At 36.9% G+C, this 17,720-nt stretch overlaps 2 protein-coding genes across 2 annotated transcripts in view; both read right to left on the bottom strand.

Annotated features, from left to right (window-relative positions):
* LOC139137925 (nucleobindin-2-like) overlaps positions 1-17,720 on the bottom strand; it is a 608,701-nt gene that overhangs the window by 207,545 nt on the left and 383,436 nt on the right. The window lies entirely within an intron of this gene.
* On the bottom strand, positions 221-16,745 carry LOC139139649 (toll-like receptor 6). Its single transcript, XM_070708546.1, has 5 exons — positions 16,624-16,745; positions 8,189-8,432; positions 3,094-3,309; positions 2,308-2,496; positions 221-1,776 (listed from the first exon to the last, which is right to left on the bottom strand). Exons 3-5 carry the CDS (start codon positions 3,248-3,250, stop codon positions 1,331-1,333), a joined length of 792 nt encoding a protein of 263 aa, XP_070564647.1. The 5' UTR covers positions 3,251-3,309; positions 8,189-8,432; positions 16,624-16,745; the 3' UTR covers positions 221-1,330.

Below are 17,720 nucleotides of genomic sequence, written 5' to 3'. Positions count from 1 at the left end.
AGACCTTACATACCAGTTTAACGTATTTACATCTATAAGGAAAACTTCGTATTTCTTTTATCGAAGACAACCAAATAAGTATAGTAATCATGTAAAGAATTGTCAAAATTTTAGATTGTGTGAAATAATTTTTTTTAAAAAAAACATAACATAGAGATAATTATTAAAGCATAAGTACATTAAGTCTTTTGTAAGTAAATCAACAACAGACAAATGTGCATGAAATTTCTCAAACTAAAATTTAAACTGCATGATTTTAAATGTATTATTAGATCAATTATACAACATTGTATGTACATTAAGTTAACTCTGTAAGTAAAATACAATACCCCTTGCCTCTTTGAGAAATCAGTGTACATCTGGAATATCTGGGGAAAGTGTTAAAAACCACGGATGTGGTATTACAATAAATTAATTTTTTTATTCATGAAGTATCAGTGATTTTTAATTCAAGGTCAATGTTACCGAAAGTTTTGACCGATGCAAAATAACAGGCAGTTGCCGTACTTCTTAATGAAAGTGGCTGACATTTATATCTTTTACACTGTATGAAATATCACTTTTTCAACATTATTCCCACTTTGCATAACCCATGTGCATGATATGGCATCAAAACTGATCCAATAATCATATCCATGTAAGGTAGTAAGGATGCTCTTTCGATGAGGCTATTCTCCATTCAAATATTAAAAAGAGAGTAGGATAATCACATAGCATCGAGAGAATGTTATCATTTGGTGGAGTTGAAGTGTTAATGAAGAAGTTGGAGGGGGTGGCTTACATATTTTATGCTTATTTGCATAATTGATGATTGAAGGGAAATACATTGACAACAGCTGCACACAATTTGATGAGAATTACTACAAGTGTTTATCACACTAGGATATATCAGCAGTGAAAGATACTAAGGGATGACATGTAACTTAATTATAAATTGCATATTTCATGAAATTTTCCTGTAAAGGGATATATCTCTGAATTGACGTGATCAAACCAATCACAATCATACCCATCCAAAATCCGATAACACTAGGTCAAAATTTGTAATACAATAGTTATAAACATAGACACAAAACAGTACAGAACAGACAGTAAATCACTGGCACACATAACAAAGTCAAATTCATGAAAGAAAGATAGATGGACGCATCTGACATATCAGCGCGGATGCACACATGGACACATGCATGGACACATAGAATCCAATATGTAAGTCCTCCTGGATAACTTATTAATCCAATGACTTTTTGTTTTCCTGCTGCATTCAGAAATTTAAGTAAAATATAAATTGAATATTACAAGTAGCTCAATGCCAAAGGTACGGCTTTTCTTAATGCTGTTTACTTTTTCTTCCCTTGATTAATGCATGTTTCAGTTTATTCCGAGCTTTTTCTGTACTACCTTTTCTAAAATCTGCGTAGTTGTTTCCCTGAAGTAATGGCTCCAGCTCTAATGGATTATCTATTAAGTCTGACCAATGTAATATTACAAGACTGTCTTTAGCGTCAAAAAATTTCCTGTGGTAAGCTAAACAGAGCTCATGAACCGACCAGCTGCTTTGTATGAATTTCTGTGACAGAACAACCAGTGTCTTCCTGCTTTTATGGATTTTTTCTGACAGGTTTGATATTATGTCAACCCCCAACGGCCCGTCCATTTCACCATAGTACTTGGAAAGATGCCATTCTGTTTGTATCTTTGGCAATAACTGATCTTCCACAAATGTTCCATCTTCTTCACACGATGAAATGAACACGTCATATTTATACTCAGAACCTATGAATTAATGAAGGATAGTGAAAACGAAATTGTAGGCTACAAATATTGAAATCAGCTAGGACATGGTTTTGGTGTCTGCATCAAACTCGTGAAAGTTGTATTCAATGCATTGAAAATATCTTGCTCCAGAAAGAAAGGCAAATGATTTCCTGAGAAAAGAAAAATTAAGCATTATCATTTATGATGACAATATTTTAATAATGTCATTTACATCATATACATATGGTTTAGTAATAGAGTGTTCAATTAATATGACGTAAGGTTGCCTGATTTTCTAAATGCCAATTAATCTAGTGAAATAAAAATTCCTTGTATAAAAAGTAGAAAAGTATTTTGGGAAAAAAGAGGTAATTCTCTGCATGTCATCTTCCCTAAAGGCATTTCATTTCTGTCTGAATACAAGTATTTACTTTGCCTGTCACGGTCCTGCCTTGTGAATCCATAAAGACTTTTCTAGCCATGTTAAGCAGGGTTGAAATCACCGTTTTTATTCAAATACCTTTTAATTACTATAAATTATACACTTACATTGATGTCGAAACGTTAGACCCAAGGCAGCAATTTCTTCCAGTCGCGCGTAGTGTCTCTTCATCTCCCTGTCTTTGAGCTTTCTCTGTATACATTTGTACATTTTGACTGATGACAATATTGCTGACACAAAGAAAATCACCCACTTCCAAAAGTTGATCAACAGTTGTAAAGATATACTTGAAAGAACTGGAAGAAAACAAAAAATCTGCCAAAGACCTTGTAAGCCCAATCAACTACACTATGTTAGCAATAGTGCAAATGCAGCATACTTGGACAATATCAAACATTCTACTTCAGCTACTTCATTTTCTTCATCATAATCGTTTTTTTAAAGTTGTCGAAACAAATTTCTGTGTTGCACCAAAATTCAGACATCTTTCATACCTCAAGCGACTTATTTTTATGTCTGCCGATTTTTAACCCATTTTCACAGCCAAACTGCAAAGGTGTTTTTCAATGGTAAGAAGGTTCATGGTCAAACAAAAAAGGGTAAAGCGTGATATCATGAAGGGGTGACGTAAAAAAATCTGCTATCTTAGGCATTATTTATTTGATTTTTCCACTGTCACTATATTAACAAAATACGCAACTCTCTGTGTCATGACTGGGCCAAGATGATACGTATAATCTCACATCGTTATGCAGAGAGTTAACTAGTGGGCATATTTTAAGCGAAAATTTCTTATTTCGCATGTCTACATTTAAAATTATTTTGCTTCACTATGAGCCCATACATACGTATGGCTCTTAAATAAACTCTGTGTTTGTATAAGGCTACGCTACCTGCAACCTTTATTTGTATATATGTCATCATTTGCCATAATTTCTTGATTTCATATCTGTTGTCTTCTGAGACGTCCTTAATATGTTCCAACTTGGTATTCACTGATCTTGTAAGTTGTTGTGATTTCAGCTGATGCATAAGTAACTTAGCTGACATGCTTTGTAAACTTTTATATGTTAACTGAGAATTCAGCACTTTGGATGCCAGTTTCTTTGCTAAAAATAAACAATAAAATCATTATCAAACACTTTGAAGATAATGTAAGCACAATGTAGTTATACAGCTATAAATTATCTCAACTACACCAGGAAAAATATTGTCACAATCGCTTTTTTTCAGGGTTGTCTGTAAATTATGTTTTTTCACGGGGGATCATTTTGGAGATATAATCTTGTGTATAGGCAGTTCGTTAATTTGCATAATTCCAATATGGCGGTTAACATTCCTAAAAATACATTTTTGGTCCTATGGCACGTATTAAACAAGCTATTTCAGTGAATTTCAGGTTAAAAGTATATTTTTTTTGCACGGACAAACAATTTTTGAGATACAATGGTTTGAGTAGGCACTTTGGTAATTTGTATAAATCCAATATGGCGGCCAACCTACCTACAAAGTATGTTTGAGGTCATACACTACGTAATATTATATAGGGCTCAGCCCTTGGTGTCGCGCCAGGGGTTAAGATTGGCAATGTTATTTGTATTGATTCATGATAAAATGTAATTAATTGTTACTTCATAAACGTTTGTATGACAACTATGCCCAGTTTCCCTCTGATGAAAGCAGTTCACGTACGGTACACGACGTCAAACCCTGCAGCAGTGCAGGTATAGATTTTCTGTAACGTGTACAATTTTGGACAAAAATTGGCAATTTTTACAATGATAACAGCCTATTGCGTTAAACAAGGGGCGTATTATGCAATCATTATCATTGCAATGGTAACCGCACTGCCCACCTTCCACTTGCAAGCTGAATACTATAGCGTTCCGTCTAAAAACTGGCAATTTTTGAATCTAATTATTGACAATGGGGGGCGCTTTTCTAAAATTCAATCCCAGCATTCTTTGCGTTTGCCCCCGTTAATATGCACGACAGTTTTCTCCTTTTATCTATATTAACGATATTTTGTATCAGCGACAAGGTGCATAATAACATTTACTGGCTAATAAAAGAGGTATATTTTATAAATGGCATGTTATGCAATAGTAATTTGTTTCGTATTCGTTTATTTACGAGTACTCAAAAAAAACAACATGGCGGCGCCCATGAAAGAAGGGTACACTTCCGGTTAGTCGGATAGTATATTATAAATATGCGCATGCGTAGTCAGTAAGCCGCTGGTGCGACTATTAAATAAGCTACTTCAGTGATTTTAAAGTTTTAATATATTTCTTTAGCATGAAGGAACACTTTTGGTCTTTCAATGTTTTAAAAAGGCGCGTTGATAATTTTCATAAATGAAATGTGGCTGCCAAATTAATGTCCCATTGTTTAATAGGTTTTAATATAAATAAGATTCTGATATAATGTTTAGCACTGCGAATCTATCAAGAAGAAACTGTTAGGTCCTCAGATATTTATTTTTAAGAAATGTGAAAAGTATGCTATAAATTAAGTATAGTAACTATCCATTTCAGAATTAAAGTTTATTTTAAGGTGATTTGTAGTACCTGAAAAATACTCCATAAATATACTGTATTTTGAAAAAAAAACGTGAAAGCGAATAGGCAGACTTGCTTTTATGACTTAAAATGGATTTACATATTAACTATATGCTGATGCGCTTTTACTATTGAGATGTAGGAAAGTCATGCGATTTTAATAATGTTGTGATATTTCTGTATATGAAAACAGTAAATGATTGTTAGTCGTCCGAATATATATTTTCTTAATGAAAGTAACATTGGATTCATCTGTGTACGGCATTATTTGTAATTTGTATGGATGTTTAATATTGTACATTGTCAAAACATGTTATCTGTAATGTTTACTGGGTTTTTATCTACAAAGACGTTTACAAAATCTTTAGTTTTTTGTATTTATACTGAACTCCCTTCTTATGGACGAGTGCATCTTCAGAAGACCCCCCCCCCCCCTAGATGATAGGCTAGGAGTCATCACATATAATAGCAAAACTACAATAAACAAAATAGCGCTAATAAAACTGCATATACAAAAATAATTTGATCAAAAATAACAAAGGCCACAATACACACAAATTAAACTTAGCATTGTTGCAAACAATGTCAGACTCATAAAAATCGTATCAATATACAAACTTATAAAATTGAAAAACGTATGTTTAGCAAAGGCTTAAAATTCATTCAAACACCTTATAAGCTCAACAGAATCCAACTGTTACGCGATGCAAAAAATGTACATCTGGAAATATGACACTTTGGTATATTATGAGACTTAAACAAATCATGAAATTCCCATTCATATTGAAATCAAAATGGACCACATGACAACAGAAAACATAATGTTTAAAAACTACTTGAAAGCTAAGTTACTGACACTTGTGAAAATCCCCTTTAAAAGTCAAGGATTACATGATGCTTACAGAATGTAAGGCATTGAAAATTCTATCTACGATTAAGAAGATAGCAATTAAATATTTGATGAATAACAGCTCTAGATGCTGATGATAACATATAAGGAAATGTCAGCAACAAATGAGCGAGCAGCGATACTACACAAAGTTAACAACAGAAGGCACAAAACGAACAACAAAACAAACAAACCACCTAACAACAAAATGTACGATAAAAAGCACATCGATTATCACATAAATATCTTAAGCTATTAAACAGTAAATACAGACACCACTTTCATACCTCCTGCCAAAAATACACAAAACTCGATCACGAAGCATAAAGTTCATACAACGCTCGATAAGTGGACTCTGAAATCTTAATTTTTCACATTTCGAAACAAACGTGGAAATACAACACAAATACATAAAATAATTGAGAAAATCAAAGTTCCAAGCAATGCGACTTTAATTTGGTAACATTAGACGAAGAGCGAATGGAAGTACTAGTACATCACATAATGAAGCATTTGACTCAGTCAACAGGGCATTCAATCTGGAAACATTACGAAACGATTGCATGATCGGAAAACCACAAAAATGCCAGCCATGCTAAAAATTAATTATATAAACAACAGGTTTGAATTAACAATGAATTCTGAAAAAAAAATATTTTGGACGGTGTTGTATGGGATCTCCAGCTTGACTGGATATGGCTGATATTGCATTTCACGATACAGAAATAAGAATAATACAGCAACATAGGTATCAAATATCCTTTGGCTGAGATTCTGAGATAGAATATTTCTTTATTCGAATGCAACACGAACTCATTGAATTTAAATCGAAATCTTCAACAAAATGCATCAACTGTTAAATTTTCGGTTGAAACTCTTATCAAGAAATATAATATTTGGGCCAAATTGTCTATTATAAAGGTCACCGACACAACAAAGAAAATTCTCGGCAGCGGAATACACAAAAGCAACTGATACAATCCAGCTAAAACACATAAGCCATTGTCACGCTGCGGCAACATTGAAGGGCTTCATTAAAAGTGAAACATTGGGGAACATTAGAACATGCAAAAACAAAAATGACTTTACACAGAACGTGACATACTGTAGTGTAGTGAAAAACGGACAAGACCGACACAACGAAAAACGGAACATGTCATCGGAGGAAAAGTGCGTAAAGAAGAAAGAAGGCAAGTAAAACGGAAAGTAGCATATGAAACCGAAGAAAAGAGTCTATTTTTCACAACAATGAAGTGCATACATCAGAACTAAGAAAATCAAACAAGCCCTGACTGAAAAGTGGTTTGAATTTAAGAAAACGTGTAAAGAATCTATATCCAAAACAACTAATTATAATACAGACGATACACTAAGAAATCACTTGAAATCACCATCCCACCGAATGCCCTGACTTCATATAAAATGAGCAAACACAATTACTATCAAACCGTTTGTTTAAGTGACATAATACACAAAAGTGTCATTCTTCCAGATGTACTTCCAGATTAATTCGTCCATAAGAAGGAGTTTCAGTCTACATTAAAAACTAAACATTTAGTAAATGTCTTTCTTTTACAGTAAACATAACAGATTACGTGTTTTAACACTCTATAGTGTTAAACACCCATACAACTTATAAATTATGTCGTATACAGGTGAGTTCAATGTTATTCAGAAAAAATATCATTCAGACGGTTAACAATCGTTAATAGTCACCATATGTATAGAAAACCACCATTTTAATTAAACACAAATGTCCAAGGACTTAACAGTTTCTTTTTGACAGGTTCCCAGTGCTATAAACTATACCAGAACCTCATTTATATTAAAAGCTATTAAGCAATAGGGTATTAATTTGGCAGCCATATTTAATTTATGCAAATTGTCAAACCATCTTTCAAAGCAACGAAACGCCAAACGTGTTTCTTCATGTCCAAGAAATATATTTAAACTTTAAAATCACTGAAATAGCTTATTTAATGCGTGGTATATGACCTCGTGTACTTTGTATAAATGTTGGCCGCCATATTGATTTATGCAAATTAACGGAGTGCCTGTGTAGAACATTGTATATCCAAAACTGTTTATCCATGCTAAATAAATATACTTTTCACTTAAAACTCACTGAAATAGCTTGTTTAATACATGCTATAGGACCAAAAATGTATTTCTCAGGAATGTTAGCCGCCATATTGGAATTATGCATATTAACGAAGTACCTATACACAACATTATATCTCCAAAATGATCCCCGTGCCAAATACGTAGTGTCAGACTTTGAAATCACTGAAATATCGTGTTTAGCATGAGACATTTGGCCAATTATGTTATTTTGTAAGACGGCTGGCAGCCATATTTGATTAATGCAAATTAGACATATTTTCCCAAGGTAGATTCGAGTAAACTTTTGATATGTTGTTCTGGGTACCTCTTCAAAATGCATTCTGAAGAAAAAAATTATGTTGCAATTTGTGGCGGGTCTAACCCTATTTTGACTGGACTAGTATGCAGATTTTGTGTTGGAAAAAACACAAATACCTTGATTTTTCCAATGAAGTGGCCTCAAATGGTAAAGCTTCTTCACTGTTCTCGGAAACTGTAATTTAACTCCATCGTCAGCTTGGTTATATTTCCTTAAGCTAATAGATCCTTCGCACACATATTTACCATAATGAGATTCAGTTATGTTGAATAAAGAGAGGAAGGACGTGAACTGATGATGTGAGTTGTTGAATTTATAGTATATGTCTGATGTCCCAGTATGTAGACCATCTTCTTTGACCTAGCAATGAAGTGGCCAAAATGTATTTGGTCAGTCAGTTGATGGTGGTAGAAAATTTAACTAATCAACTTTCGCAATGACGGTTTGCTAAACTTACAATGCTGACGATGGCTGGCCTACCAAATATTTATTGCACGTCTGTGGCATATAATATGTATTGATTGTAGACAATGTCATATAAATTAACATGGGCCTGAATCTGATTTGCTCATTTTAACATCTTGTGCGAGCAGAGGGAAAGGGTACTTCCGAGAGAGATATCTGACCCTGGTTCCGAAGATCACGTGATTTGTACATGATGATCACATGACTAGAGAGTAACAGTATTTGGTCTGTTAAAAATAGTGTCAGTGACGCTCCGATTCTTTTGTTGCAATCTGTGGGTTATATTAATGACCTGTATATACATTTCTATTACACAGCACCAGTAATTGCCTTCAATACAACAATTAGCCTTATTGATCTTACACAAATACAAATCTAGAGAAGAACTTTCACACCTGGAGGGGTCCTTTATATGCACTTTAAGCAGGTGACCCTCCTTGGCCCTCAGTTTTTATTCTACCGGTACATGTAGCCTTTGATTGATGTGGTCTGCTCTTTCCATGCGAAGTACCCGCTAGACGAACACAAGCATGCTGTTTTTCCAGAGCGAATTAAGTCCTTTTTCCTATTTACAAGTCATTGAGAAAGTAGTTTTTGCTTTCTTGGTAGCTGGTGGTGGTTTCTCTTGTTTGGTAGTGTAACGGTGGTGTGCTTTTGTGCTTTCGTTGGGTAATTACATTGTTTGCGACGTCTGAAATTTTGCTTTGTTACTTTGCCTTGAGAAACAAGTAGTGCATTCAAAATTTTCCGCGTTCTTGTACTTCCGTCATTTTAATGGCTTCTAATGTGAGTTTTTGGTCTCCTGTTCCTTCAGGGTGAGTTTTGGAGTTGACAACATTTTCTCCTGTTTTGATTTCAAGAGTTTTGGCTTTCTTTCCTTCTTGTCCACTTTTTGTTGGTAGACTATTTGGCTGGACCAGCAAAATCTTACCAACGGTGGCGCTCTGCTTACGGTGCTGGAGGTCTCCCTACGTGTTTTACGAAAGGCCTTTTGCGCACTTTGGCAGAAGAGCATTTTCGCTGTTTGTCATTTTTCACAGGGTTTAGATTGAGTATGATGACTGAATCACGAGGCAGGTGTCATCATATCTTGAGGGTATGGGAAGTACATTCACCCTTTGGTGTTTTCGTCCTTCCAATGCTTTATATTTGACTTGCCTAGGGATGACTTTTGTCTGTCACCCACCAATGATGCTGTGGCGAAGCTGCGTTTCAGAAGTAAGGACTTGGTGAAATCTTTCACGGAGATGATTTTGCCAGGTTGGATCTACTTTTTTGGTTTTAGCTACCAGGGAACTCAATTCTCTGGGTAGCCATTCAGCTGGTTTCTCTACTGAGAACTCATTGTGTTTAAACTCTTTGTCTCGAGGGTGCAAAGTTTTTGCAGTTCCATATTGAGCACTCGTGCTGTATGGTATGTTGTCATTGAGGTAATCATCATGCGGAGACAGCTGCTCTTGAACTTGCCCTTGGCAAAGGAAACAACCTGGCCTGCTCACCTTTTGCTATGGCATAGTACTCTTATGTTAAGGGTTTATGATACGCCATTCTTTCAAGAATCAGGAGTTATTTAAGCAGAAACTTGTAGTTCAGTAGTTAGCACCCTCTTTGGCTGCTACTTCGGCGATCTTTCACTGAACGAACGTGAAAAACGATGGCGCTCGTCGTGTTTCCAAGCATGCTATTGGTCAGGTTTCGTCAGATTTCCATATCTCGTCGCCAATTCTGCTACCCGATTGGACAGTAGCCTAATTAATTAGTAACCGTCAATTCTTCCCGTCGTCTTCTCGTCGCATTAAAAAATTGGGGCACAGCTTTTTGTCACGGACAAGACAATGTACTGATATACAGAAATAGTTACTCAAAGGAACCATTCATTGGTGCGGGGGGGGGGGGGTGAATTATCATGAAGTGTATTATATCTGGAACCCTGGATTAGCGATGAGATTTCCAGATGATATGGTTCACACCCTTAATAGCACGACTTCTATAGGTCAGGAGGTAAACAACTCGTTTTTACTGAGATAAAATACTGAGTACACGCACAATATATGATAATAGTAACAATGATTTTAAATTCACTTATATATAAGCAACCAGGCAAACGAAACTGGTTGATTGAACAAAATATTACGGGATTTTCCCAAGCGTAGTCTTCGTGCTAAGTGGATGAGGCGTTGAGTTAGAAAGGCACACGCATCGGCAAGTATGGGCATGGACCAACGGGGTTGGCGGTACAGTTCTTTTGTGGCTTCTTAGATCTTGAATTATGATATTACGTGCTCGTAACTGATTAAATTGACTATTGAATATTATGCGATACACCCGATTCTCGCCAACCAGCTGACTCGCTTGAAACTTTGTCATAAGCGGATACTTGTTAATTTATCCATCATTAGCAAATAAATGTGTATCATTCGAAATATCCAATGCCATTCCAGAACCGATGCCCAGCAGCAACTGAAATTGTCCCTTGTTATTTAGATAACACAAAAATTCAGACTGTAGTTATATTATATTCTCCTAGGCCTAGTGTCACAGATTAGTTTGTAACTCACCACATGTTATTGAGAATGTGGTATGTAGTTTATTTTCCTTTAAATGACATCAAATAAAACAAGTTGAGAATAGTGTATGTGGACTTCGGCCACAAAACAGAAAAAAATGCAAATACTTCTTGTGACAGTCGAGACACAATTGCCGAAACCCGTTCCGGAGAATATTCATAACGTCATGCGATTCTGAAAGGCCAAACAACGCAACTGACCACGAACCCATTTTTTTTTTAAAAACTCACCCTTATTCCAATGAAGAAATGCATCTTACTTTTTTTTAATTTGATTTAAAACAACATAGGCGACGTGAATGCATCAAGGGAAGACTCGAGTTAAAACAGGTTGCGTAGCCTACAATACTTGTAACACCCACATGCTTTCAAAAGTGACAAATCCCTAGAATTGCAGGAACAAGGTGACAGGTTTGCATTTATATCGACACTCACTCACAGTCCTGCCATCCATCTGTCATACGCGAAGAAATTCTCTGATTGGAAGGCATGCATCAATCGCTACTGTGGCGGCAATACAAAGCAGTGTATGAATATTATAATGCGACGAAAGACGACGAAAGGAACTGACGCGTCCTCGTCGGCTACTAATTAATTATTCTTCAGGCCAATCACGATGTAGATTTGGTGACGAGACATGCAAATGTGACGAAAGCTGACCAATAGCATGCTTGGAAATATGACGTTCTCGTTCGTTTTTGACGTTCGTTTAGTGAAAGATCGCTTTTGAAACTTGGGCTACTCAGTTCTATTTCGGGTAGGTGAGACTTTTTTAACTGTGCAAGTCCTATGGTTGTTGACCAAGGACGAGCAGAGGAGATGACTGCACGTTGCCACAGTCCCTCTTTCATATTAGACCATGACGTGGCATAGAAGGGGAGGTCACTCGGTCGAGTAGAGTGTTCTCCAGTCGAACTGTCAGAAGAGAGTCGTCTTACGTATTTTGCCAGTCTATGGACTCAAATTACTGATGACCCAGTGATTCTTAATTTTGTCTTTTTGAGACAACCGGCCATCACTTGGCTTATTCGTTCCCCAGAAGACAGTCCCATTCCTTGATTGTTTAAAGTGATCTATACCCTCCTTTTACGAGGGGCTTTATTGGCAGCATGCCTCATTTGATGATTGTTTTAACAGTCATTTATTACTTATCAACAAGAAACCAGTCGGCTGGAGATCTGTTATATCTTAGGCCATTGGAATTCTTACACAAGGGTGGATACTTTTCGTATGGAGAGTATAATTCTATCAAGCACTAGCTCTCTTCATCATGGTGAGTGCTGCTACGATAGCTCTTTGGTTGCATTATTGCCGATCTTTCCTTGTTTAGTTCGGGCATTTTTTTACTTAGGCTGCGTTCAAAAAAATGATGAGGGGCGGGGGTTGGAGGAATCTTATTTTTTCAGATCCCCCCCTTAATTCCCTCAAAAATTTTCAAGTCCCCCCAAAATTATCATATAGCCGCATATTTATTAGGAATGCACACAGACTAAAAATAAACATGTAATGTGTCGTTTTGCACGCAGATGTTCAACACTTCCTCTTATCCGCAGGTTGTAGACCCATATACCGAGGGCAAGTTCTTAAATTAATTCATTTTTAAATGTATCAGTGGACGTTTTGGATTTCTCAGTCTAAACCGACTTGAGTTTATCCAACTCTGGCCACGTCAATGGCACCAGCTGAAAAGCACACAAAATAACAATCATGAGAGAGTATGAAAATTGTGTATTCCTAGCTACGTTTAACAAGATTGAAAAAATGAGCACAGTGACCCACCGCATTTTTTTTTCAAAAGTACAAGACATATACAACTTTGATGCCACTTATAAATGTTTTACAAAATTGACAATACTGGAAGGTTAAAATATTCCATGGAATTAATGCTTTAATCTCAGACATTTTGGGTGTAATAATGGCAAATTCGATAAAAAAATAAATGATTTCATTTAGTCACACATTTTTTCATTTAAATTAGAGTCTTTACTGTTCAAAGTTTCATGAAATTTGGTGCAGTCGTACCAGAAACAGCACTCTAATCCCTAATTATGCAAAATAGCACTAATTATGCATGTCACATCAAAATAAATAGACCTGCATATGTATGCCGTAGTGTAGTATCATTGTAGGAAGTTTAAAAAGAATTGGCTCAGGCATATCTGATATATCTGCATTCATTAGCCCCTATTCTTTATTATCTCTTAATTGGCCATCCATCAGCCCCTGTTGATGAATCCTTGAGACCCTGTGGATGGATATCACAAACAGGAAACAAAACTTCCGTCACACGGCCTTTTTGATCGGTTTTTACAAAAATCGGCATATATGACATAGGGATTAATCTTTGTACCAACTTTGAATGAAATCGCTCCAGGCAACGCTGAGATATATGCGTGAAAGGACGCACGCACCCGTGGAGACATGCACGGGCATGACCAAACCTGTGAGTCCCCCCTCCCCCGGACGATGTCTGTGGGACTAATGAGGAGTTGCTGAAGCAGAAACTTGTGGTTCAGCTGTAAGAGGCCACTGCAGCCACCTCTCAGGAACGGGCAAGTTCTGCTCATGTTAAGTCTCGGTGGGCAAACCAGCCCTTGCCTTGGGTAAGGTGACTGGTAAGTCCAGAAAGGTGAGGCAGTCCTTTCCGCATAAGTCACATGGTCATAAAACCAGGGACGAGCAAAGAAAGTGACTGTTTGGCACAAGAAGGCAAGGGCACTCAAGTCAAGTGTATCCCTCCTTCCTCGATTCTGCTTTCAGTGTCAGTGGGGGTCGTCTTTACTAATTTGCCCACCTGTGGAAGCAAATCACCTATGATCAAGTGATTCTTGGGGATTGTTTCATGCGGGATACACTTTTATTACTGAGGCAACAGGCCCATGCTCGCCCTGCCATATCTCCAGAACACAGATCCATCCCCTCTTGTTATAGAGGCGGCCAATACCTTCTTGTCAAAATGGTCAGTTAAGGCTTTTAATAAATCCTCCATATTCGATACGGGGGTTTTACAGCCACTTTTCCTGATTCCGAAGAAGCCAGCCAGCTAGAGACCAGGCTAGAGACCCCGGCTATTCGAATTCTTACATCAGAGTGGATACATTCCATATGGAGAGTATGAATTCATTCGGTCACACTATCCAACAAGGGGAGTGGACCACCACGATACACCTTAAGGATGTATATTTCATTTTGCCTATCCATCCTTGGTTCAGGCATTACTTTCGAATTGTAGCAGGCTGGCAAGTACCAGATTGTGGCTCTCTCAAGATTTTCACATATGTGATAGCCGCCCTAATCGCGTACCTATACAGCTACAGGGCTCGAAATTTTTATTTTATGAGACTTGATTTGGTCAGATGTTTAGTTTTTCCGACAATACGAATATATAATTCTAAAACACTCTTATTATGCCTTTGGAAGCAGCGTGCGAAATTAACGCTGGGCCGCTGGTCCGAGACCAACAGAATCCCCGACGGACCATTAGTTTTTCCAGAACACTGGTCCTTCGGACCAGCGCAAAATTCACATAATATTTTTGAAAACCGAATTTGTTTGGCTATGTATCCAACTATTTGTCGGTCCGATTCCTGCTTGCATGAGTGTTTTTCCTAGTTTTGCTACTGCAATACGTAACGAATTACCAACTCTTCGTACAGAGAATGACAGCCGCGACAGCTAAAACTTTTAAAAATAACGCACGCAATTGGCCGATTTCATGTGCAGACTATTATTTTGACCAATCACAATTCTTGATACAAGCAAAGTTTGTTAGAAAGGTAATAGGTCTTGCAAGTCTGCTGTCACACTCACGCCACCTGACTACGCTGTTTCGGATCACCCTACCAATACGTGGCGTGTTTTTGAAGGGTGTGAGCCCCCAAAGAAGAATACAGAAACAAACGACAAGGAGAAGCAACAGGAACGAAGGAAATATGAGGCCAAAGAAAAAAAACGTGTGCTGTTCCGATAACCCGACCTACCCTATTTTTTCCTGCCGACCCTAAACTTTTTAGAGCTACTGAACACGTAAGTAAAAAAAGAAAGAAAAAAACGTAAAAACACGTGTTCGTCACCTGGCATTTGATTTTTGCTTGAACGAGGATGTCTTTTATGTTTTTTCCTTTCATATGTATGATACATTTCTATGGAAATGTTGTGGCCAGTGTTTGATCGCCCTGAACCCCTGAAAAGTGCATTTTTGAAAATAAAAATATTTTGGAAAAAATCTCTGCCGACCTACCTACCCTATTTTTGAAAACCATGTTATCTGAACAGCACAATTCATTTATTTATTTATTTATTTATTTATTTATTTATTTATTTATTTATTTATTTGCCAGATCGAGAAAGACAAAAACCGCAATCTTTTCAGCATGCATGGCAGAATGAGTTCCGTGAGTGGTCGTTATTTGATAACTCGAAGATGTACTACATGCCATGCCGACGAGCATACAGCGATCTCTCTGCCCATAATGTAGACGCATATCTTATAAATCTGCTTTCTCAACTTATTCTAAGGGTCCTTATGTGGTTGGCACAAACAACTTTAGACACTCTAGTTTAGCCTCACACTGTCAGTCAGAGGTTCATAAAATCGCCGCGGAACACTCCAAGAACTGTAATGCGCCAAAGCTGAGGCAACACTGTAAAAATGAACAGTGCGGTCTTCACTAAACTCTGCTATCTCAGTATCTGTCCCGTAATGCCCATGCTATATGTATGCATAACCGTCCATCAAAAGACTTTGTCTAGATAGCTTGCACTGGACGTAAAAAAGGAGTTGCTGACAGATGCTGTAACAGTCACTGCATCTACATCTACTCAGGAACAGGAAACTGTGCAAAAAGAGGTGGATCCTGCAAATGCAGTTGCTATTGAGTGTGCTGATCGGGACACTGATGTAGAATCATACTATGAATCTGACTTTGAGTTTGGAGACTCTAGCTGCTCTGAGGATGATGATGCCCTTGATCTGTTTGAAATAGCTGATGGTGTATATGAAAACTGGAGACTTGTTCCCATGTAGTAGAGATATGAGATGAAAACTGAAAGACTTCCCCAAATGAAATGACATGAAAACCGAGACTTTTTCCAATGTAATTGGAAATGAGGACTGAAATAATTTTTCTCATATTAATTTGGAATGAAAACTGAAAGACGTTTCCCCATGTTAATTTTGGAATGAACTATAAATTTTTTTCCCATAGAGCTGCTTCTGGGTAATACCTACCTCTAGTCATGGCATATATTATTGAGCAAAAAAAAGAAAAAAATTAAAATATATATTTGTTCATTTATTTGTATCAATATTATATAACAACACCAGAGTAGGAGAGACTGATAATGTACCATGTTATCAGCTATTTTCAATTCAAAGTACATTTTTGAAGGTTTTTTGTTACTTTTTTGTTGGACCAACATACATCAAGAAGGACCAGCAGATTCCCTTTGCTATTGGTCCTTCGGACCAGCATGCATTTCAAGTTAATTTCACACACTGTTTGGAAGTCGTGTACCTACCCGTTTAGAGTTTTGATACCATGTGATATTCACAAGAAAATCCAATTCGTCAAATCTGTGATCATAATCAATTATGTTGACCGTACATGGGGTAAAGTATTCGTCTGTTAAAGTGACTCTGTCTTCCGATGTTGCTGCAGAAAAATGCAAAATCATCGGCACAATTAATGAGAAAGCAAAGAACATGGCATGTTTCAAAATTACAAAATCTATTGCAATGCTTCATCTAAAATATGACACAACAAATGATGACATCTCCTTTGTAATTGGCATATACATAGATATACATAGAAATGTAAGTTAAATGTTATTTCATGCTAGTTTACTTAATCTAGGAGAGGATTTAGTACCTCTCTACTCATTTTCCCCATTTTACGCGGTACAAGCAAATCCAAAACCATCCCAGAAAGGTAGTGCATCCCAAATATCCAATGTTGACATCTTTTTTCTTGTTCAGCAGATCCAAAAAAACAAACTATACCCAAGTAGTAGTTTTATTGGGGGTGCACAGTGGACCCCTCCAGCTCGAGCAGGTCAGAGATTTAAGCAGTTGTACATTCCATCAATAATTTTGAGAGTCAAGTCTACAGATGGACGAACGGGCAGACAGACACACAGATGGACGTTGTTGCAGCGTTAGGACACAGTCTGGCCCTCCTGTCAATGAGTGGATGTAAACATTTACACATAGGTGGCTATTAAAAACGAACAAGTTAGTAAAATGTTCAATTTTTTAAGACAATGAGTCGTAATTAATGGAAATTTTTGTTTAAAACTTACTGAACGCAAATATTTCATAAAACATTCCAATCCCCCCCCCCCAAAAAAACACATTAATTTGTCAAGCCTAATGACAACACATAAGTCGGGCCTGCTATTAAAGTTCCTTTCTCCAGTTGTTGATGTTGGTGATGTGCAAATTGGTGTCACTTGAACATATACCAGTCTGCTGTGACCCGGCGTACAATCGTCAAAGAATATAGATATCAGCCAATTTAATTATTAAACAACAAAAACGAAAAAGATAGGTCTTTCATCTTATTATTTTGAATGAAGACTTTCTCAAAATCTCAGTGGCTGTATATGAACCAAAACAG

The sequence above is a fragment of the Ptychodera flava genome, chromosome 1 (genome assembly GCF_041260155.1).
Source record: "Ptychodera flava strain L36383 chromosome 1, AS_Pfla_20210202, whole genome shotgun sequence".
Classification (NCBI taxonomy): Eukaryota; Metazoa; Hemichordata; class Enteropneusta; family Ptychoderidae; genus Ptychodera; species Ptychodera flava.
This window is presented reverse-complemented; position numbering and strand designations above follow the sequence as displayed.